Source organism: Phyllostomus discolor, chromosome 13 (assembly GCF_004126475.2).
Source record: "Phyllostomus discolor isolate MPI-MPIP mPhyDis1 chromosome 13, mPhyDis1.pri.v3, whole genome shotgun sequence".
NCBI lineage: Eukaryota > Metazoa > Chordata > Mammalia > Chiroptera > Phyllostomidae > Phyllostomus > Phyllostomus discolor.
The window spans coordinates 39914505-39938439 of record NC_040915.2 but is presented as its reverse complement, the minus strand read 5'-3'; the positions used below and the strand labels follow the sequence as shown (position 1 = coordinate 39938439).

At 61.2% G+C, this 23935-nt stretch overlaps 1 protein-coding gene across 1 annotated transcript in view; it reads right to left on the bottom strand.

Annotated features, from left to right (window-relative positions):
* Positions 1-17493, bottom strand: part of GNA12 (G protein subunit alpha 12) — a 36725-nt gene extending 19232 nt beyond the window's left edge. Inside the window, exon 1 of the mRNA XM_028527285.2 lies at positions 17079-17493. Coding sequence (XP_028383086.1) covers positions 17079-17390 — 312 coding nt within the window. The 5' untranslated portion in view covers positions 17391-17493. The remainder of the gene's footprint in view (positions 1-17078) is intronic.
* Positions 17494-23935: the final 6442 nt, after the last annotated feature.

The window sequence follows — 23935 nt, the reverse complement described above, 5'->3', positions numbered from 1 at the left end:
ACACGGAGTCCGACACCGAGACAGACGTGCGGAGCTGGCCCACGGGCCTCTCCCTCTGCAGACCGAGGGAGCCACGCGAGGGTAGCTGATGGCCTGCACGTCCCGCACGAGACGGCGGCCTGTGTGCTCAGAGAGACCCGTTTCGGTTTCCAACCCACGAGGCACGTTGTTTGTCTCTGGCCACCATCCAAATCAAAGAAACGAGCAGGAATGTAAACAGGACACACTTCTTTAAGTCGGGGAGTCCAGCAGCAAAGGCAGATGGCCCCTCTCAGCGTCTGACCCTGGAGGGAGGCGCCCGCTCACTCAGAGGACCAATGGAAAGCAAGAACGGAGGGCGGCCCGCAGACAGATGGTCATCCGAACTAGCCGATGGCCTCCGGGTGCAGCCCCTGCCCCCCCCACCCGGCCCCCTTGTGCCATTTTCAGGGACAGATGCCTGCTCCAGGGGCACTAGCTCACCGCCCGGCCCCTCCCTGGGAGGGCCTGCCTCAAGCAGGAGAAGGGCCGGCTGGCGGGGAAACCAGAGCAGCGGTGACCCAACACGGGGCGACTCCGCAGGCCGCCACCTCGGTCACAGGAGCAGACACAGACTGACAGCTGGCCCGGGGGTCCCCACCAAGTCAGGGGCTGGAGAAGCATTCCTACCCGTGAGGGGAGCGGGCCTCGCCAGGCCGCGGCCAGGCGGGCGGGCAGTGGCAGGGGCCACGCTGTCGCGCCAGGAGGCAGGTGAGCTCTACGAGCAGGAGAAGGGGGCTCACCGGACGCGGGGTGGCGGTGAGAGGGGACCACCAGCCCACTCCCCGGGACACGCTGGCCCTGGAAACAGGTCCGAGCTGACCCCTGAGGACCCGCCGTTTCTGGTACTCTCTGGGATGCTTCTTCAGAAAACAGTAATTAAACCTAGAGGCAGGGACGCGCCTGCTGCGTGCCTGCTAAATTAGAGGGAGCCGAACGCGCTCAGCCCCGCTCACACACAGTGGAGGCCTCCGCTCACAGGCCCGTCCCCGCCGCGCTGCCCCGTCGGAGCCGCCCCGCGCCGCCCGCCCGCCCGCGCCGGCGCGCAGTGGGGACGTGGCCGGTCCGAACCGAGGTGCCTCAGAAACACAGGCAGGACTGCAAAGGCTCAGCATGAACAGCAAATGGAAGTATCTTTCAATTTTCAACCTTGACTCCATGTTGAAATGGTTACATTTTGGGTGTTGTGCATGATTAAAATACACAATTTTATCTATTTCTTTCACCTTCCCTAAGGTGGGAAAAGCGCCTGTGTGGTTCGCACTGCATTTCTGCAGGACCCCACAGCTGTCCGGGGACATCTGCAAGGATTTACCTCATGTGTTGATTTTAGAGAGGGGGGTGGGGGCGGGGGGGGTGTAGCATGGAGCAGCCGCCCCGCCCAGCCGTGCGCCCGCTCCCCGGCTGGTTCCTGCCTGGGCCCCGGCTGGGAGGGAACCCTCGACCTCAGCGATCAGGGCGGCGCTCCACCTGAGCTACCAGGCCCGGTGGGACGTTTCCTAAGGTGAAGTTCCTTTCTTTCCGATCACAAAAATATGATTTTTCGTGTAGGGAATAGAGGAAATGTTGAAACACACAAAGAAGCAAATTAAGCCCTCAAAAATATCACTATCTGGAAATAACTCCTGTTAACATCTTAGAAGTTGTCTGTCTGATTCTTGAGGGAAATTCTGTCTCTGTGTGTATGTCAATATTTTATAAGTCTTTTTCTAAAAACATGTTTCAGGTTTTATTTTTATTTTATTTTCTTAAAAGATTTTACTTATTTGTTTTTAGAGAGGGAAGGGAGGGGGGAAAGAGAGAGAGAGAGAAACATCAGTGTGCAGTTGCTGAGGTTCATGGCCTGCAACCCAGGCATGTGCCCTGACTGGGAATCGAACCTGTGACACTTTGGTTCGAAGCCCGAGCTCAATCCACTGAGCTACGCCAGCCAGGGCTAATATTTTGTAAGTCTTCAAAGACATTGCTACCCATAGACTGCGGTCCCATGCCGCTGACCACTTCAGGACTTCACGGCCGGGAACCGCCGCGTGGTGACCCCGCCTGTGACCTTCCCGGAAGCCGAACGACGGGGCCGCTGGGCCAAACGTACGCACAGGTTTTCGAGGCTTTGGATAAGTAACAGCAAACTGCTCTCGGAAAGGCTGTACTAACGTACACATTTACGTCTGGTAACTCTTTATTTGACCAGAATTGTCTCTTTTTTAGACTGGTCTGTCTGCTTCCCTAAGGAGCCCCTCAAACACCCGGGCAGCTTCCCCGCCCCAGAGGAGCTGCGGGGTGGCGGGCAACAGCAGCCTCGCCTCTGCTGCCCGGCCTTGGTCCCTGCGGGGGGACCGGGCTGGGGGGCTCAGACAGACGGCTGATGTCTAACTGCTGCTCAGGCAGCACTTGGGGGGGGGGGCGGGGGTGAGAGAAGGCCTCTGTACAGACTTCAGGGGCCGGTCCCCGCTCCCCGTGGCCTCGGTCCTCCGTATCTCCCCGCCTGCTCTGCCTGGGGCGCGCAGCCCTCTGACCCCGGAACCCACGTGACTCACCCCCTCAGCCCCTCCGAGGGCTGACTCACAGGTCGGCTTCCCGGCAAGGTCTCCCCTGGGCCGCCTTATCCCAAATCGCACCTTCTCCCCCTGCGGCCCTGCCCCCGCCCCTGCGGAGCGCCCTGCCCTTTACCCAGTTATCTGTTTCCTGCCCCCCCGCTGCCCCGCCCTACGGCGATGGGAGGCCGTGAGGGCAGCATCCGGGCCTGCTCTGTCCTCTCCCATGTTCCCAGAACCCGCACGGCACGCGGCCGACCGGGCGATGAGGGCGCCTGGGCTTCAGATCCCCCCTCGCCCACCTCTCAGGCCGAACAGAGCGGGCGTGCCCGTGCCCGAGGGCGCAGAGCGGGGCTGTACCGGTCAGACCCGCCCGGTGCCGGACCCACCTGCCACACACGAACCCCACAGCGGCAGTCCTTCCAGCGGTTTCCCCCGGAAACCTGACCTCGGGGGGCATCAGTGAGGCTAACACAGTAATAGTGGGGCCCTGGTCGGGTAGCTCAGGGGGTCTGAGCGCCATCCCAGACACCAAGGTTGCAGGTCCGATCCCCAGTCAGGGCACAAAGAATCAGTCGATGGATGGATACATGAACGGAACAACAGATCAATGTTTCTCTTTCTCTCTGTAGGATCCATAAGTAAACTAATACCTGCCCATGCTTCATTTGAAAACAACTCAGTCGTGTCACGGGTGTGGAAACTCCTTTGGAAACCATCTCCTTTTCGCCCACCGGAGGAGAAAGGAAAGCCTGTTTCCAGGGACGCTCAGCCAAGGACACAGCCCAGCTCACTGCAGCGAGCAGGTTCAGAGGGCCCGGCGGCGACGCGGCTCCGACAGAAGCAAGGGGCACGCGCGAGTCTCCCTCTCACGGGGAACGAGGGAGACACCGAGTCCCTTCGAGCACGCCGACCCGGGAGCAGCCCCGCGGCCCGCCGTGGCCTGGGCACCCACAGGTGCTGGGGGTGGGGGGGGGGCAGCCGCGCCCTCGCAGGGAGCGGCTCTGACATCAGGGGGGGACCCCCCAGGAGGGGAGATCTCTGCGAGGGAGCAGCGTGACTGTCCAGGGCAGCGGGCAAAGTGCCGACAGGGGCATCTGGGTCGGCAACCGCCAGCACGCCCTTTCCTCGGGAGGGGCTCCGCGCGGGATGCTGCTGGTGGCGAAACAACGGTGGTAATGAAGTGCTGGGCCCGAACCACGGGCGGCGGCAGCAGGCGCTGGCAAGCTGGTGGGGCCCCTGGGGAGCGGGGTGCAGGGAGGGCCCCACGGTCCAGAGGCGAGGCAGCGGCTCAGCCTTCCGGACACAAGAGAAGTCAGAGGTCACGGGTTTTGTGCAAGGTCACGGGAGGGGCCGTGGTCTCCCCACAGGAAACAGAGATGGGAATTGGAAAAGGGGCAGACTTGCAGGAGCTCGAGCTCCTGGGCGGGGCGGGACAGGGGCGGGGATGAGGGTCCCAGGGGTCGGGCGGCACGTTCGCTCGGACTCAGAAAGGAAGGCTCAGGTCCTGCCCGGGAAGGGTTCACCTGGCTCGCCCTTCGCACCGGGGCCACGGCAGCACACCCCCAGAGAGGGGCCCCAGAGCGGCCCACGGGACTCGCAGAGGTGTGGCCGGGTTCCGAGGGCAACGGAGCACGTGAGTACTCGGGTGGAGTGACGGGAGACCACGAACGTGACCTCCGCCCAAGGTCTGTCTGCGGGGGGCGCCTCTGGAGTCTGTGGGTGGGGAGAGAGTGCCGCCCGGCCTCGCAGGCGCCGAGGAGGCGACAGGCCCGGCAAAGCGACAGTGTGTCCCGCCAGGGCGCCATTGGCCCCATAGTTCGTGGTGGGTGGGTGCTCCACTCAAAGTCGGGGCTCTGTGGCCCCACTGCCCGCGACAGCCCGGCAGGCCACTTGCAGCACCGCCCGGCACCTGTGTGTGCCGCAGGAAGCACTAGCGACGCCGAGTGGGGGACCCTCCTGGAAGCTTCCAGAGCGCTGCCAGCCACCCGCCCACGTGGGACGGCCGGACAGTCGCGGAGGTGACTGGGTGAGCACGTCGGAGCGCGCCTCAGAACCTCTGCCGCTGGTTCTAGGGACGCTCCTCTCCGTGTCCGAGTCCATCGGTGCGCCTCCTCGGGGACCCACGCCGGCGGCTCCTCAGAGCTGAGGGAGGGCAGGCGGGCACTGCTCCCCAAGCTCACTGTCTCCTTCTCTGAGAGCTACAAGCGCACTCACACAGCCCCAGGCCCAGGTGACCAGCGGCTTCCCGCCGCTCCGGGGGCACCACGCCCAGTGTACGCGGCCGCTCTCTGCCCAGGGCGCATGCGGGTGCAGGAACGTCGGTCGTGAACTCCAAAGTCCATCAGGTGGCGTGGGCGGGGGCGGGGGGCACAGACACTGACAGCGAACCTGCCCGGGAACTTCCGCCTGTCACCGCCGGGCAGGCTGGCCACCGGGCTGCTCGGCCTGCTCCTGCAGGCCGAGGACAGACACAGGGACGGGTCCGGAGAACTCGGTGGCCTTCACAGCGCACCTGCTCCGTCCCCGACAACAGCCTCATCCAGTTTCTGTTCTGTGCTCTCCAGCTCCGAGAGGAAACAAGGTTTGACAATGATAAATGCCAGCTTTGAAAAACCAGAATGCTGTGGGATGATCTAAAAAGTTTTTTTAGTCATTTAAAAAGTAGGTGCGGACACGCCCACGGGCACGACAGGACATCTGGGACAGTCTCTGGCCTCCCCTGGGCCCCCACTGCGGCCCCGCAAGGACAGCGGTCACCGGTCGGAGAGGCTGGGATGAAGGGGTCACTGAGGCAACACCCCTGTCGATGGCAGGGAAGTGCACCCATGCTGAGAGGCCTACTGTGTGCGCTGCACCTTGAGAGGAAGACGTGGAGAGGAAAGGGCGGCCAGTGGAGGTGAGCGAGGCGAGTGCCGACCGCTGGGTGGGGGAGACCGGGCAGAGGGGGGCGGCGGCCGGCGGGAAGAGTGCACCTGGGGCTGCTCAGGAGGTTTGGGAGTCGGGTCGCGTCACAAGGTGGGGCAGAGGTCAGGGCACGCCAGCCAGCCCGCCCAGAGCGCCCAGAACAGGACTCCTCCGAGGTTCCGCTGGCCTCCCGTCCGGGCAAGCGGACGGCTGCAGCCGGAACCCCAACAACCTCCATGGAGACAACGGAAGGCGCCGGGGGAGGCCCCCCAACTGTGTCCCAGCCCACGGCCAGCCAGCCGCACACCACAGTGCCCTGGGACTTCTTCCACAAGGTCAAGTTCGCAGTCCCCTGCTCCGCGAGCCCTCGCCAACCGCTCCTCTCCAAACCTCAGCAAACGGACCGCAGAGTCCCGTCCTTCCCTTCCCTGCGTTCCTCGGGGCCCAGAGCCTTGCGGGCCTGCAGGGCCGGCGGAGCTCAGAGAGGAGCTGTGTGTCCAGTCTGCCTCGGCCGCGAGTGCCCTCTAAAACACAGCCTTCTGTGAGTGTGCATCGGCCCCCGTGGGAGCCCCTCAGGCAGGAGGTCCCCGTCGAAGCCCGAGAATCGCAGAAGCGCCTTCCGGTGTCTCCCAGGGTGCCCGTGGTCACTGGGCCCGCCTCACAGCAGACACTGCAGACCCCGGGTGGGTGACCAGGATGGCACTCCTGCCCACGCAGCCCCCCGCCAGGCCCCAGCGCCGTGGCAGGCCCAGAGGACCCCGAGGAGACCAGACGGGCAGGCCCTCCCCTCCCCTCGGGAAGCTCCTGTGCTGGGAGCCCGTCCCAGAGAGGCAGTGAAGGGGCTGCAGCCGGGCCCCGGGGCCCGTCCCCCAACGGACCTGAACAGTGTGTGTGTGGGGGGGGGGGGAGGCGGCTGCGAGGCTGTGAGGACAGGGCAGGGAGGACCAGCCACGTGGCCAGCGGCAGGACGAGCTCTCCCTGGGGAGGGGGCAAAGGCCCGTGCCCAGCATCCCCAGACACCGAACCAGAGGGCCTCGGGTGCGGCTGGGCAGGCAGGGCTCACCTGACTCCTGCCTGGAATGCCATGCAGGTCAGCGCAAGAGCGGCAGGCGGTCAACGTCAGAGCATCTCGTGTCCAGCGATCCTCCAGGGCGCGGCACATGGCTCTGATGTGTGGGCATGCGGGGACGGCTAACACCACGGGGCTCGAGCTGCGCCGAGGCCGGGAGAGCGCCCCTCACCCGCCCCCCTCACAGGCAGACGCCGCGCTCTGGGAGCTGACCGAGGGCTGTCAGCCGACGCCCTGAACGGCTCACTCCCCAGCAGGGGCCCACGCGAGACTGAAACCAACACACGGGTTCTCCGGGAGCTGACACGGATGGGACGCACACGTGCCGCGGGGCAGACCTACGGCACAGAGCAGGGGTGTCAGACTCACTGTCCCCAGGGCCACATCGGCCTCAAGGCCGCCCAAGAAGGGCCGAATGCCACTCGAGGACTGTGCAGATGTGACTACTCCTTAACAGTTCAGCGAGAGCTTGGCACTGCCGCCGCCGGGTGGAAACCAGGTGGAGGGCCGGATTCGGCCCGTGGGCCTTGTGTCTGCCCCCTGTGACTTATGTGATGTATTCAAAGTGAAACCATCTACGCAGATTCTTAAAGACACGTGACCTGCATGTGGCGCTCACAGGCTCGCACTCGGGGAGGGACAGTGTGCGGACACTGGGGGACCGCAAGGAGGGCGCGGCCGCGGCAGCGCTCCAGGCGGAGCCGACGGGGCTGGACCCGGTCTGGGTTGCAGTCCTGACGAAAGGAACCATCACCCGAGTACAAACTCTAAAAAGAACATTAAAAAACCTGACTGTCCGTGCATATTTCTTATGATATATTGCTTATTAATTATAAAAATTCGACAAAGATTTAAATCTTGATATAAATCAAAGCTATAAATCTTGCACCTTAATTCAAGATTTGAGTCTTTTCATTTACTTCCCAAACACCTGTACTTAAAACGTTCTCCGTTTCCCGACCCCTTTGTTTTTACGAATGTCACTTTGGAAACCGACGGAAGGCTGGTGCAGGGCGTCCCCGCGGGTGGAGGGGTGGCCTGCTGCGGGCACAGGAGGGGGGCTGGGCGCTCGAGGCTCTTCCCTGAAGTTACCCAGAATTAAGAAACAAGACAAGTTTCCAATTAAAAAATACACTGAAGATGCTGTGGTCTCCTCAGCAAATATTTACACATTCTGAAAATACTCAAGATCACAAAAATTCTGGAGCAGATTTAAACCACAAATTAAGCCAAAGCGCCGGCAATTCTGAACGAAAACATCCTGGCGGCCGCCCCGCTGAGGAGCCCCCGGGGGAGGGCCCTCCGAGACCGCCCGCCGCCGACGGTACCGGTGCGAACTCCCAAGGACGCGAACTGCGCCGCACCGGCAGCGAGGCGGCCCCGCGGACCTAAGGAGCCACGAGCCCGTGGCTGGGCCACAGAACCAGGTGCGGGTAGGTCGCCACGCTGCGGCTCATCCTAACGGGACCGCGGTACACGGGCTAGTCTGCACGCGTGAGCGGGAGTGCGCTTCCGCCCGGGTCCCCGCTGTGCCCCTCGGGACGTTCCGTGGGGTCCGGCTCACCGGGCACGACCAGCACTCTGGGCCGAAGTCCCCAAACCCACCGCGACGCCCCAGCACAGGGGACACTGTCAACGACTGTGGGACACGGACGGCCCCGCAAACAACGCTCCCGGTTTCGGGGACGAGCCGATGGAAGCCCACCAAGTCCAGCGTCACCCACGCCTGTCAGACGACGTCGCAGGCGGTGACCCTGTGAAAGGGGTTCAGCCCCGGGTCCCCTGTGTGGACGCCACCCTGCCAGCCACGTGGCGCCCAGGGGCGGCAGAGGAGACCCCAGCGCACCTCCAGAACTCCGCGGGTGCCGCGCCGGCGCTCTCCCAGCACCACCTGCAGCACGGGGCTGCACACCCGGGAGCGCACCAGAGACAGCGCCTCCTGCTCCTGGGTGGGCAGGCCCGGGGGCGGGGGGGTCAGCTCTGCAGCAGGCCCAAGAAACGAACCCCCTCCTGCCTCGACAGACCCTCCTCCGGTGAGCAGACCGCGGCCAGACGGCCCACCCCGCCGGGAGCCCTTTGTGCTCCCGGTGCCAGCGCAGGCCCGAGCCCAGGAGTCCGTGTGAGACCCCTGTCCGGACGGTCCACAACCACAGGCGTGAGTGAGAGCCACGTGGCCCCGCAACCGGCACGCACGCCCCTTTCCCGCTGCGGGCGCAGCACAGAGAGGGGCGCTGAAGTTCAGGGGCACGTTCACAACAAAGGCTGGAAGCAGCCCAGTTGTCCCCCAACTCCGAGCCCCACCACCACGGGGGTCAATGCCGAGTCAGGTAGGACACCCCCCCCCCCCCCCCCAACTACAACAGTGGTCCCAGTGCTCCCCCACAGCCTTTCTGTGTACCGGGTGATGCTCCAACCACCTGAGCCACCCGCCACGGCAGGTGCGACCACGTTTATTCCCAAAAGAATGGTCAGTCTGCTGTGTGCTCGCCACAGAAAGGAGGCTGGAACAGAGTCGGGGTGTCAACAGGGGGTCGCTGGCGTTGAGGGCGACCCCTGGCAAGGCTGTGCGCATGTGCCCCAGTTTCCCTCTTCCTGCTCCCCAGTCTGGAGCAGGTTTGGGAGCCAGAACGGGAGCCAGAAAGGCGGAGGGAAAATCCTGGCTGCTGGGGGGCCGGGGGTGGGGAGGGGGAGTTCAGCGTCTGAGGGCGAGGTCCACAGCTGGACCAACACGGGCAGGGCCTGCTATCGGGGAGCCTCGAGGCAAGAAGGCCCGCTCTGGGCAGGGCGCCCCGGGACACAGGACTAGGGGGCTGAGCCCCCCAGGCGCACCAGGGGGGATGGCAGGAGAAGGCCAGGACACGCCTGTGGCTGGAGCGGAAGGGTGAGGCCGGAAGAATGAAAGTCCCACCAGCCACAGCCCCACCTGAGCCCGGGGGCTCTGGAGGGGACCCAGGCAGGCAGCAGCAGGAGGGCCCCTGATACGAGGAGAAGGGACCCTCCTCCCCGCAGGGGGGCGCGCACAGGACACGCTCAGTGCGTGCTGACCCGGCTCCCGGGCTGGCCACTTCTCCTGGACCTCTGTGCTGGCCGGCAGGGTCCGGTGACTCTGGTGCGTGCGTGTGTGTATGAAAACGGCTTCACGGCTTTGCAGTCGGACCGGCGCGCGCCGATGAGAAGGCACATGCCGGCTCCTCCGGTCCCGGCTCCACCCGCCAGCCGGCCAGGCGGCCTCCTTCCCTCCCCAGCACTGGGCGCTGCCGCAGAGCCTTCAGCCTCTGTCCACCTAATCTCGCCGTCGGGGTCCCAGGGGAAAACGGCCCCCTTCCTGCACCCTGCCACTGAACCCGTGGGGCTTCACCTCTGTGGAAGAACACCCACACGCTCACAACAGTGGAGCCGGCTCTGGGTCACCGCCGGTGGGCCGACAGTCGCCGAGTGTCGGTGGCGAGCTCGGGGGAACAGCGCTCTCAGGGCCTTGGAAACGCGGCCCGGCCTCGAGGGCCGCTAGCTAGCTCCTGCCATCTACGGCGGGCCCGGGCAGTGGGGGCTCTACTCGACTCCCCTTCCTGCCTCGGGATGTCGAGTCCCCTGCTCAGAACAGAGCGTCTCGTCTACAGAGATGGACACAGCTTCGCCGTGGACACGAGCACCTGCACCCCATGGAGTTCAGGCCACGGCCACCCCTCCCCTCGGCCAGCGCCGAGCATCGCACGGCTTGCTCACAGGCTCCCCGGAGACCCGGGTCGCCCACCGGTGGCCCTGGGACTTGTGTTGCTGCTGCACTCGTCCATGTGACCCTCCTCTGGGTTCCCGGTCCCTCCAGCGACATCCCCAGGGAGGCCTGTCCTCCCCCACCCCCATCTTTCCCATCCCCAGGGAGGCCCAGGGCCCGCCCTGAACAACGGGGCAGGTCTCCCCACGTCCTGGACACCCGCCTGGGGAGCCTCCATTCGACTGTCCCGGACAGGCAGGTGGGGGCTTGGGGGGTCCCACCGTGCACTGGGACACCCCCCCCCCCACACACACACACCAAGGCCACGACGGCACCATCACTGACCGGGACCCAGTCCTCTGAGTCTCCGTGTCCCCACAGCCCGCCTGTCTGCTCAGCTCAGGCCGAGCGGCTAGGGGACAACGCAGGCCGGGGGGCGCCGCTCACAGAGGCGGGCACTCACGGGGGCCACTCCGCTGTGGAGCCGGAGGGCATGGGGACCGCCTCCTTGGGTCCCCCTCCCTGGCGTGGGAGGAGGGCAGCGCTGCTCTCCACCCCCCTGTGAGCACCCCCCGAGTCCCTGCGGCCCCTCTGTGTCCCGTGTGTCCTGAGCCCCCGAACGGCTGGGGCGGGGGTCTCTGGACTTTTCACCTGGTGCAGAACGACGGCTTTGGTTTTCTGGCATTCCCGGAGGGCAGCCCGCGGGTCCAGGTGCGAAGCGAACTGGCCTCCTGCAAGTGGTTTGCCCGCAGGCAGCAGACCCCCCCTTCCCCGCTCTCCCGCAGCCCGGAGGCGCACTGCCGCCTCTGCCTCACACACCCACACGGCACCCACAGTGGCACCCGAGCCGGGGCCTCGCAGGCTGCGGGCCAGGGACTCGGGGCTTAACACAGAGGGCCATGGGGCCTCTCCAAGTCCCAGTCACCGTAGCAACAGGTAAACATGGTCGGGCAAACCTTTCTCAGAAAAAAAAAGAGGTTTCGACTTGCAAAGCTCAGCACCACCCTGGCTAGTCTGGACGGGAGCCTCACACCGCCGGGACCACCGCTCTCTAGCCAGCACGTATCTCGACCCCTCCCGGGTCGCGGAAAGTTCCGCCGAGCTCCCGCACTCACTCTCACCTCCTGCCTCCGCTGCCTGGAGTGCTCAGCCGCACCCGGCACGCACCTGGCACACACCTGCACGGCACAGGCGCGGCCGGTGCGTGCATCCCCTCCACCTGCCGACGCCCCAGGGCGTCAGGGGCCAGCGAATGGCGCACTCCCCGCAGGCCCTGCCAGGTGCCTGGGCCGGACTCCTCTTCCCTGGTCTCCAGTGGCCGCCTTCTTTCACTTTAGTGTCGACAAGAGGCCTCTACTGCTGGTAGATGCGGTTCTTCACGCGGTGTCCAAGCCTTCGGCACGCAGGCGCCCGTGCAGGTGCGGGTGTGACGCGGCGGTTCCCAGGCCGTGGGAGCGGGGCCCTGGGGGGCGAGTGTTCCGTGTGCTTCCAGCAGGCCATGCGGCTCGGTCACCGGACGTGGCTCCCTCCTGAGCGCGCGGCCGGGGGAGGGGAGCGGCGGCAAGGCCAAGCCAGGTGGCACGGAGCCGCCCGCCTGCAGCTAGGGGTGTGTGCTGTTGTGCCATCACACAACTTCCGAAACACCGAGCACCCAGCCTCCAGGACAGGCCGCTCGGAGGCAGAGACCGTGGGCGTTAAGACTATGCAGACGGACAGAAGGAACAGGGGTATTTACAGGGAGCCCAAGCCACTCGCAGATTCAAGCAGCACGCTCGCTGCAGGCAGGGGCAGTGTGAGGTGGGGAGGGCCCGGCTGTGGTCAGAAAGGAGGGGCCCTGGCGCTGGGGGCCCAGGACCCGGACGACGGAGACTCCAGACTCCGGTCTGCCGCACCCCACCCGCTCTCCCCGGGAACCGCCCTCCAGGCCACAGCCCGGGAGCACGAGCAGAAGGCGGGCAGAGGCGAGGGGGTCATCGCTTCGGGGAGGAAAGAACACTGTCGGGACGGGGCGGGGGGGGGGGGGCGGGAAACGAGGGTAAACAGAACACACTGTCCTACTTTCTGTGACATCTTTAACTCCCAGCTGGTGGCTGGAGTGTGACCGACGGCACGGTGCGCCACGTGTAAGAAACACTTGGGCCGTTCGGACTCGGGCTGCGTGGGAGTGAAGTTTCCAGACTCCACTCATGCTTGTGAAGCAGGCTCAGCACGGTGGGGCTAGCTGTACACGTTGTGCACTGTGAAACCACAGCAACCGCCAAGAGAGTGACCCGGGGCTTTGATGGGCACACTAAAAAACCAATCATCGATCAATCAAAGATAGAATCTTGCCCTGGCCGGGCGGTTCAGTGGTCAGAGCGTTGTCCTGTACGCCAAAAGGCTGCAGGTTTGGTCCCCGGCTGGGGTGCGTGTAAGAGGCGGCCAATGGGTGTTTGTCCCTCGCATAGATGTTTCTCTCTCTCTCCCTCCCTCCCTCCCTCTCTAAAACAGATCCTTGGGCAAGGATTAAAAATATATATATAATCCAAGCCCTGACTGGCGTAGCTCAGTGGATTGAGCTCAGGCTGTGAACCAAAGTGTCGCAGGTTCGATTCCCAGTCAGGGTACATGCCTGGGTTGCAGGCCATGGCCCCCAGCAACCGCACATTGATGTTTCTCTCTCTCTCTCCCCCTCTCTTCCCTTTCTAAAAATAAATAAATAAAATCTTAATATATATATATATATATATATATATAGTCCTAAAACACATTTAAATAACCCACAGGAACATAAGAAACAAAAAACAAACAAACAAAAAACAAACCCCAAAATAATGAGACTTATGCCCTAACGTGTTAATAATTACTTTATGTTAAATGTAACTGGTCTAAATACACAAATTAATCGACAGAGATGAGCAGAGTAGATAAAGAAAATACAATGTAACAATATACCATCTGTAAGAAACTCAGTTCTGCCCTGGCTGGTGCGGCTCAGTGGATTCATTGAACACAGGCCTGTGAACCAAAGGGTCGCCTGTTCGATTCCCAGATCAGGGCACATGCCTGGGTTGTGGGCCAGGTCTCCAGTGGGGGGCATGTGAGAGGCAACCACACACGAATATTAAAAAAGAATGGAGCCCTGGCAGGCGTAGCTCAGTGGATTGAGCGCAGGCTGCGAACCAAAGCATCGCAGGTTCGATTCCCAGTCAGGGCACATGCCTGGGTTCCAGGCCACGGCCCCCAGCAACCGCACATTGATGTTTCTCTCTTTCTCCCTCCCTTCCCTCTCTAAAAATAAATAAATAAAATCTTTAGAAAAAGAAAAGAAACTCAGTTCACACCACAACACGGGTCGTGGGCTGAAAGTAAAAGGGTGGCAGACGTGCACCATGGAAGCATTTGGAACAAGCCGAAGTGGCCACATTGGGGTGGACAAACTCCGGAGCAGAGACAATGACCAGAGACACAGGGGGACGGGATGACGAAAGGGTCACTCGCCCAGGAAAACAGTCCTAAGTGTTCACACACCACGCGGCAGAGTCTCAGACTGCTGGAGACGAACACTGACTGAGCGCAGCCCAGCCGGACGGACAGACGCGCGGTCACCCAGCTGACCCCGGAACAAACAGGGCGGGCCGCGAGGCCCCACTCACAGGCGGGTTTGTCCAACAGGCACTGCAAGCGTGTCTTCTCTCCTCTGTGAGTTTCTTCAGGCTTACGTCTCCCTAGCCCCCTTTAGGGTAAGAAGACACTATGTAGCACACAGGACCCTCAGAACAGGTGCCAGCTGACTGTCTGGCACCGGCAAGGCTCCTTTCCGGTCAGCAGGAGGCCACGGGTGGCTACGCTCCGGAGGACTTGCACGTTTCACGCACCCTTCTGACTGGGAGGGTCAGCGCCCCAAACCCTTGCGTTATTCGAGGCTCAGCGGGGACTTCAGCAGCTCCCGCTAGGAGCGGACAGAGCCACTGAACCAGCAAGGGGACAGAGGAGCGCAGTACCGCCGCCCACCAGCAGGGCCTGAACCCACAGAGCGCTTCCCAGGTAACAGGCTTCTCTCCAGGTTTCCACGGAACGTTCAGCGACACAGGCCCACGAAACACACACCAAGACGTACCATGTCCCGCTCACAGAAGGTCTGTCCAGACCAGGCAGGTCGGGGAGAGAGCCCTCTGCCCCCGCCGGGTCACTGCCACACGTGCCCCGTGGGAGGTCCACACCGGGGATGCTCCTCGGCAGGCGAGACGCACGGACCACTGATCCCCGGTCCCCGACACAACCCGGGCGCCTCCCCGGGGGGGTCCCTCGGGGCGACTGAACAGCCAATTCCAAAAGGCTGTTCACACGATTCACATGAATTCACATGATTTCACTCGTATAATATTCCTGAAGTGACAAGATGGTACAGTTGGATAAGACAGCGGTCACTGTCAGGGCCGGGAGTGGCTATGGAAGGCAACCCCAGGCATCCTATGGGGACGGAATGTCCTGTATCCTTCCCAGCGTCAATATGTGGGCTGTCACACTGCACTACCATTTTGCAAGACACTACCATGGAGGGTGACCGGGCAGAAGGGACGTGGGGTTTCTACACGGTTGCTCACAACTGCCCGGGGCAATGGTTATCTCAAAAATAAAAGTTTAATAATAAAAAAAAAGACTAGGTCTGGTTCCCAGCTCTGCCACCTGCTAATTAGGTAGCTGGTCTTGGGTCGATTTTAAACTGTCCAGCTTCAGTCTCCTTATCGGCTAAACGGGACAAAGCCACCCAACGTGTGATGAAAATTACACGTCACGTGTGGGAAGGGCCGACAGTGAGCGTGGCTCAGAGCCAGTGCTCTGCAAACAGCCCGTTAACACCAAGTGTGTTTCAGACACAAATGCTCTTCTGAAGAGCAGCACCCCAACGCGCCCTGTTGGAGCCGAGACAAAGCACACACACTCACTAACAGGGCTCTCCCCAAAGTGACCCGTCCAAACAGGGGTGGGGGAGGGCGACTTCTGGTTCCAGGGAAAGCCGGACTTCTCACGAGGAACTGGAGTGGCCACAGCAGACGGCGTGAGTTTAATACGGAACTACAATTAGTGAAAAGGTTGGGGAAAAAAGGCTATTGGTTGAGACATCTTGCTCTGTTGATAAGGAAGTCTGTAAAAGTGAATGTTTATACGCACCAGGAGAAGCTTAAGACTGAGGTTTCTAAAACGCACTTAGACGCTGATTTTGATTTAAGATTCTGTTTCAAAATATTTCCTCTGCCTCTTGAGTTGCAAGGAACTAGGAGACGGCCGGCCAAACCACTATGCGCTTCTACCTGCCTGGTCTGCAGGCCACAGAAGCTGCAAAAGTAGAATCTGGCCTGGTGGCTCGGAAAGACAATCACGTGCACTTTACCCCAGAAGACGAGGGGAATTTCAAACACACACAGCCGATCCCCTGAATCACCCGGGTACCTCGCCTTTGGAGCTGAAGGACTGGGCCGGAGCTCTGACTCACAGGCTTTTGAAAGAGGTGAAAAGGATGGGGGGGGGGGTGGTTATCACTCAAATCATCTGCTTCCCGTCCTGATCCTAGCAGGGCCATTTCTACCCCGATGAAATCATTCAATAACAGGCGGGCAGGGCGGGAAGGCCGGGGTGGGAGTCCCCATGCCGGCCTGCGAGTGTGGGCCCCGGGGTCCCAGCACCCCGGGTCCCAGCACCCAGGGCCTGGCGAGGAGCCACTTTGTCTCCGGGGCCGGAAGCTTCCTCGTGGGTGAAGGAAGGAAAATGTTCCAGATGGCTTCTCCGCCCTCTGCTAAATTTAAAGTCCCTCGGGCACTGCAAAATCTAGTCTCCAGGCAGCTTTCCGGCGGGGCCAGCCTCCCTCCACCTCTGCCTGGAGACAACAGCCCTCCTACCTGGAACGTGGCTCCCACAGCAGCGCCCTGGGGGGGGGGGGGCGCCAGGGGCGGGGGAGACACCGGGGTCCTAACAGGGAAATGACGGTATGCGGGTGCAGGAGCCCACCTGGCGTCCTCATCGGTCTCCAGGCTCCGCTTCCCCGGGGCACAGGCTGCCCGAGAGAAACTGGCGCCCAGACTCGGTGGACTCCACAGGTCCCCCCCAAACCCCCCCAATAAATGGTGAAGAATGAAAACGGGGCAACATGCAGGGGGAGCGCCCGGAGCCCGCACAGCGCTGGAGACACGTGACTGTGCAACAGGCGAAATCCGGACGCCGCCGGGACGCTGGGTGACACCGAAGGGTCACGCATCTCTGGGTTCGACCCGGACGCCGGGCCGCGTCCCGTGCAAGAGGCCTCGCGCTTCCTCCTGTCCCCGAGCCGCACGCGAGGACACCGTCTAGGGGGCTGCGCGGGGGCCTGGCTGCCACGCCGCGGGCCCGGGCCCAGGCGGAGGGACGGGCGATGGCGGTCACGGTCACGGTCACGATCACGCAGGGAGGGTGGACGCCGACGGGGGCCGCGGGCACGTCCCGCTCGCCCCGCCGCTCCCTGCTCGGACTCTCCGGATAAACAGTTCGGAAGGAGGGCCCGCCGCCGGCTTCCTGCCCGGTGCACGGCGCGCTTCTGAGCTCGCTGGGCCGGGCCGGCCGGCTCCCCGGCTGCCCACGGGACCGCGCGGACGCCAGCGCGCAGGGGCGCGTCCCGGGCCGGAGTCCGGGGCCCGGCCCGCCCCGAGGCCCCCGCCCCCCCCCCCGGGCGCCGGCCGGCTTCCCCACTCCCACGGCCCCGAGCCCCCGAGCAGGGCGCGCACCCTCGGCCGCCCCCCCCCCAGGCCCGGGGTGCGGGGCCGCGGGGGGCCGCCCCCAGAGCCGGGCGCGCCGGGCGCAGGTGAGCCGGCGGGGGCGCACGCACCTTGAGGATGTTGTCGAAGATGGTGTCGCGGAACTCGAGCAGCGCCTTCTGGTCGAACTCGCGGCCGTGGATGATGCGCATCTGCTTGAGGAAGGTGGACTTGCCGCTCTCGCCCGCGCCCAGCAGCAGGATCTTGACGAGCCGCCGCACGGCGCGCCGCTCGCGGGCCAGCCCCGCGTCGATGTCCCGGCTGCGCCGCCGCGCCTCGCGCTCCGCGTCGCGGGCCCCGCCGCCGCCCGCTCTGCGCTCGCGGGCCCCGCCGGCCTCCGCCGGCAGCAGGCAGCGGCTGAGGGTCCGCACCACGCCGGACATGGCCGCTCAGGCCATGGACCCCGCCGCGGGCGAGGCGAGCCCCGCGCGGCAGCCGGCCGCTCCCTCAGGCCGCGTCCGCCGCCGCCGCCCGGAGGCCCGCTCTCGCCCGCCGCCTGGCCCGGGCGGAGGGGCGGTGCGACGCGGGCCCGGGCCCGGGGATTGGTCCGTCTGCCGCCCCTACGGCCAAACGCGCCCTCTGATTTGTCCGTACCACGCCGAAAGGCGGGCGTCCCTCTGGCTTTTGGGGCGGGGTCGAAGCCGAAAGAGGACGGATCTTTAGGGTGGAGGCGCTTCTCATTGGACGGCTGGGACGGGGTTCTTTCTTTCAGAATGAAAGGGAGGCGGGGCCATTGGGAGGCGGAACAGCCGTCTGCCATGGGCAACCATAATTGGTCTGTCCTCACGTCAATCTCAGCGAACGGGCCTCGGATTGGAGCTTTTGCGAAACGGGGCGGGACCCAAAGTGCCAGGTGTACAGAACTTCACCCTGAGTTCTCAGATTGGATCAACCTGTGAGACCTGGAAGTTTGCTGACTGCGCTCCGCGCTTCCCGAAAGCTGGGCAATGCCGATGGGAAGTCCGCTTGTTTTGTGTTTAGCAGCTGTTCCTAAACCGTTTTCTTTCCAGAAGCACCGAAGGGGGATGGGCCATTCATCTCGGACAAATGCACCCTTTGAGAGCGTCATGCGCCCCTGGGCTGCCGTCCTCAAAGCTGGCTAATCCTCCGAATCACCAAAGTGCCCCCAAAGCCCTCTGCAGCGCAGTTATCTAGAGTGTGGTCTGGAGCCGCTGGTTCCGAGAGCTGGGACCTGCGCTCGACCCCTCCTTACCCATTGACTAAATAACCTCCTGAGCCGCTCCTCCCCTCCTCCCCCACTCGGCTTTACCTTGTTTTGCTCGTCTGCAAAATGGAGACGATGACAGCAACTACCTCCCATGGCCGTGAGGCTATAAACTGGATGACCCTGTAAAACCCTTGGTTGGGTGCCTGGACCCAAGGAAGTTCCTGCTACGTGTTGGCTGATTTTTATCACAGTTTTAGTGTGAGTCAGAAGCTCCTGCAAGCAGCTCGGGTATCTCTTCATCTCCAGGTGGCTGACCAGAGGTGGGAACCAGGGTCTGTTAAAAACAAAGTGAGGCATATTAAGAATTTTAAGAGTTTGAGCAAAAATCGATTCCAGTCACGCAGTAGGAGCACCCTCCTCCCCCGCCCCTCCCCCGCCCCCAGCCAGGGCACAGACTTCATGGAGAAAGCACAGAAGCAAAGAAAGGAAATTATTGGATTGGCTATAGCTTGACAAACAACTCTTTGGTTGTTTGTGACTAGTTGTCCTCAGTGTTTTGATTTTGCGGCCTTGAGCCTTTACAGCAGGGGAGTCAAACTCATTTTCACGGGGGGCCACATCGGCCTCGTGGTTGCCCTCAAAGGGCCGAATGAAGAGCTCCTTGCCCCTAGTTAAGGAACAGTTACATTTACACGGCCCTAAAATTACCTCTGGCCCTTGGAAGGCAACGGCAAGGCTGATGTGGGCTCCGGTGACAATGAGTTTGACACCCCTGCCTTACAGGGTTCAATTCTGTTTTTTTTGCGCAGGCCACTTCAGTCGAGGGGTCGCCTGGCTGAGTTAATTTATCAGGTCTCAAAGACCACCCTGTGCAGGCCCTCCTTCTCACCACGGGCAGGCGGATAAAGCAAAGACCAGCCACACAGGACTTCCCCGCGGCCGGGCAGCCCCCTGCCCTCTCCCCCTTCGCCTCTCACTGCGGGGCGGGAACTGTACTGGAACACGTTAGCAAACGGATCCCATTCAGTTCTGCAGGTCGTTTTCTTGCGCAGTCACGGAACTGCCGGGCACTGAGGGCTTCCGGAGAGGACTTTGAAGGTGGAAAACGGCAGCCTCTGGGTCAGGACACGTACACGCTAGCCAGGGAGCCGAGGGCTCAGGAGGCCGGGTGAGGGCAGGTGAACGCCTCCTTCGTCCACCCGCCTGCGGTCTTCAGGGAGTTTGCTCAGAGACCGGGACTCCCTGAGGCCCCACATGCCCACGACGTGGCATTTGTCAATTTGCTGAGGCACCAACTAGTGTCACTTACTATTCAGCACATTATCTAGTTCGTCCTCCTTCAAAATGGTGTAAAGAGGTTGCATCTGCGAAAATAGTCTCCCCGCGCCAAAAGCCAGACACTGGTTTTATGGTGAAAGTGAAGAAAGAGTGCAGAGGCCTCAGGAAGCAATGTGTCTTAGAACAAAAGTAGGGATTTTGAACAAATAAGAAAGGGATGGTGGACAGCAATGGATCAGAGTTGGCCCCTCGTGCAGGTAAGAGAAGTAAAGGTGACTCAGAAAACACTTTGAGCAGAGGTGAAAAGGAGCCAGGCGATACATCTGAAAGTGAAAACTGTAAAACTTGAAACAGAACCATAATAGACACCTTAAACTGCAGATTCAGACACAGAGGAAGGGAATAAACTGAAACAGATCTAAAAAGTGACCTAGAATCCTACAAAGACGGGGAGGACCAGAGACAAGAAAGGCAGGGGAAGAACCTCTACTACGTGTTTAACCAGAGCTCTGGAAGGGGACACAGCGAATGGAGAAGAGGCAACATTGGAAGGGATAATGGCTGAGAATTTTAAACCGACAAACGACACAAAATGCGGAGCTGGATGAATACAAAGAAATGCAGGCCGAGGTACACCGCAGTGAGCCTGAAGGGCACCCAAGACAAATGGAAGATTTTCAAAGCAGCCAGAGGGGAAATAATAACAGTTACTGTGTGCACCGTAGCTCCCAGGTGCAGGGCCCAGTGCGCAGCACGCCGCACACGCCAACTCACGCGAAACCCTCGCAGGAGCCCCACAGACCCAGAGCCGGAGTCTCGGTGACGAAAGCGGAGGCCGGACAGGAAGTCATATCTTAGGAGCACGGAGAGAAGAGAACCATTAACAAAGAATTATAAACCCTGCAAACATAGCTTTCAAAAAGGTGGGGAAAATAAGAACATTTCAGACAGCTAAAAACAGATTATTTTATATATTTTGTGTTATGGGCTGAATTCATATGTTGAGGCCCTAACCCCCAGGACACCAGAATGTCCCTGTGTTTGGAGATCAGACTTCAAAGTTGTGATTAAGTTAGAGTGAGGTCTCTAGGGCAGGCCTGGGGGACTGATATCCTCATGAGGAAAGGAAATCTGGACACAGACAGGGACAGAAGGTAGACCACGGGAAGACACAGGGAGAGGACAGCCATCTGCAAGCCTAAGGGAGAGGCCACAGGAGATGCTGACCCTGCCAACACTGTGACCTTGGACTTCTAGCCCCCGGAACCGTGAGAAAGCAAATTCCTGTTGTTGCATCACCCTGTCTGCGGTCCTTGGTGAGGTCAGCCCTAGCGATGGAGCACAGCGGGCTGGAGGGAGGAGGACGAGAATCTCAGAAGGAAGGACTGTCACACAGAAAAGGGATGGTGGACACTTTGTGGACATAGAGTAGCTCTTATCGTTGACTGTATCAGACAATGATAACGTGAACTTGTGGAGTTAGGAAAAAAATAGAACTAAAAGCAGTGGACACAAAAGGCATATGTCAGGAAGTGTTTTGATCAAAGTGTTCTAAGATCTTTGAACTGAGAGGAGGATAATTTTTTTTTAATATTTGTGTCTTTTTTTAGGTTTTATTTATTTATTTTTTAGAGAGGGAAGGGGGGGACAGAGAGAGAGAGAGAGAGAGAGAGAGAGAAACATCAATGTGCGGTTGCTGGGGGTCATGGCCTGCAACCCAGGCATGTACCCTGACTGGGATTCGAACCTGCGACACTGAGGATAAATGTTTTGATTAATGTTAAATGTCGTTGAGTTACATAGTCATGTTAAAGTGTTTAGGGAAAACACAAAATGAAGAGGAACAGAGTGTGTGATTTCCACACAGGCGGAGAGGAAGGATGGAATGAGGGAACAGAAACCAATCAATACAAAAGAAGGCAAAAAATAAAGAACACAGAAACATAAGATTAAAAACAGAACTTGAACAAAATGAAAAGGTGGGAATAAACCCAAATGTAAGATCCACCAGGTTAAATACACGTGGCCTGAAATGGTTAAGAGATAAAGACGGTCCGACTGGATGGAACAAAAATGAGTTCCCCCCCATGCTCCTAAAGGACACACCTGATGAACCCCAGAAGATCAAAGTGAAAGAAAGAATGGAGGCAGATGCCCCGGGCAAACAGCCACCGAGGGGAGTCTGGCAAAGCTGCGGGACGAGGGGACAGAGCAGATTTGGAGTCTGAAGGCCGGGTGGCGGCGGAGCGGCTGGTGCAGGGGAAGGCCCGGCTCGCTGGTGAGCAGCGACAGGCCTGAGCTTGCACGCGGCTAATGGCAGAGAGGCCTCAAACATTCAAGGCAAAGAGGGCGACGGACCCCAGGCAGCAGCTGGGGAGCCCCCCACTGCCGCCGCCGGGGTGAGGGTGTGGGCGGAACACACTCCTTCTTGGGCAGCGATGAACAAGTGGGACCCACGTGGCGTCCGTGGTGCGGGGAGCACCGCGACGGGAGGAGACACGTTCCGCTTGAACCCGAGGAACGTTTGAAAACTTGACCCCATCGTAGGCCCCGAAGCGAGTTTCAGCACATGGGAAAGGATGGAAGTCATGCAGGCCACATTCTCTGACCACACTGCAATCATATCTGATATCCTGGCCACAAGTATATCTTCCGAAAAGTCCGAAGCTATAGAAATTAAAAATATGCCTTCTGAGCAAACATTCAGCTGGTTAGACTTGGCTGGCACCACGTCCTAGTAGGGATTCCGGGGTCACTGGTCACTGTGCTGTAACCTGATTCACCTTCACATTACCACCTCGGGAGCTGAGCAGCCTGACAGGTGGGAGCAGGGGCTCAGGGTGTCGGTCTGCTTCCCAGCCCCGGCTCTACCCTCTGCTGGCCCTGTGACCCCGAGCCCACGGTGGGGTCTCATGGAGCCTCGCCTTCCCTATCTGGGAAATGCGGCTAACAAAGGAGCTGCAATAGCAGGACGAGGCTGGAACCAGCAGAAATGGAAGGAGGGGATGTGTGTGACGTCCCAGGAGAAAGGGCATGGAGCAAGATCCCCACACGTGCTCACTGTTACTCTTAGCATCTGCACGCGGCAGTCGGAAAAGCTGGCCCTTTGCAAGGCAGAGGGACACTTTCGCCCGCAGTCACACTGAAGGCGGGGCCAAACCCCAGTTTGAATCCGACCTTTCAGCCTCACGGGGCACCCAGCACTGCCCAGACAACGTCACCAGCCCCCCACCTCCCACCCCTGCCCAGTGCGGCCCTTTTGAGTAACTGAAAATAGGGTCACCATCCCTTCCTCCTCCTGCCTCCCCACAAGCCCGGCCACTCCGGAGAGCTTGGCTCCCCCTGGGTCCCCCGGGGGAAGGTTGCTGTCCCCTCAGCCCAGACCAGGCCCCAGTCCCAGGGTCTTCTCCCCTGGTGCCCCTCCCTTCCTTCCTTCCCAGGCGGCAGTCACATTTAAACTACGTGTGTGATTGTGTGTTGAATGTCGTCTGTCTTCCCCACTGCGGACTCGAGGCGGGGTCTGTGTCCGTCTGAGCAGGGCTGGAGCCCCTGTGCCTGTGGGAACACAGTAGGACCACAGTCACTGTGTGCTGGGCAGACAGGGGTAGGGAGGGATCGAGGGAAGGACAATGGAAGGGTGGATAGGTGGTCGCATGGGTGGTGGGTGGATGGATGGGTGGGTGCCTGATGGATGAATGATGGATGATGGATGGATGGATAGATGGGTGGGTGGGTGCCTGATGGATGGATGATGGATAGATGGGTGGCTGGCTGGCTGGGTGGGTGGGTGGGAGGATGGGTGGGTGCATGATGGATGGATAGATGGGTGGGTAGGTGGGTACCTGATGGATGGATGATGGATGGATGGGTGGTGGATGGATGGGTGGCTAGACAGATGGATGGGTGGGCGGGTGGGTGGCAGGCACAGTCCCCGGGGACACTGAGAGCACTGCAGAGGGCCCTCTCTTTGGAGGAGCTTGGTCCCTTCTCTTGAAAGTGGACAGGGGTCCCCCAGGTGCTGCCGGGCGTGGTTTAGAAGAGACGGTTGGCCGTCTTGCAGGCTAACTGCCCCCCGAAGTCAGCGTGTTTTTAGGGAAGAGTCGGCCGTGGGAACCCAGACCGTGTCCCGAGCCACTTCCCCCATCTGCACTTGGTTCCACTTACTTGTTCCCCAAGCCCCGGAGGGGGAACCTGTTGGGGAGCTGTCAGCGATTCTTTCTTTTCATTCTCAAAGCTTTTGCGTGAGAGGGGGAGGGCGGGAGGAGGAGAGGGAGGGGGGGAACATCGGTGAGGGAGAAGCACGGATCAGTTGCCTCTCCTGTGTGCCCCAGCTGGGGACTGAACCCCAAACTCATGCACGGCAGGGGCACCGCCTTCATTCCTGCTGTGGGTCTGTCTCTGGCCCTGCCCTTGGCCTTCCTGCCCCTCTGCTGCTGTCTGGAAATCCTGCCTAACTTCCTACAGGTTCCCCGCGGGGAGCAG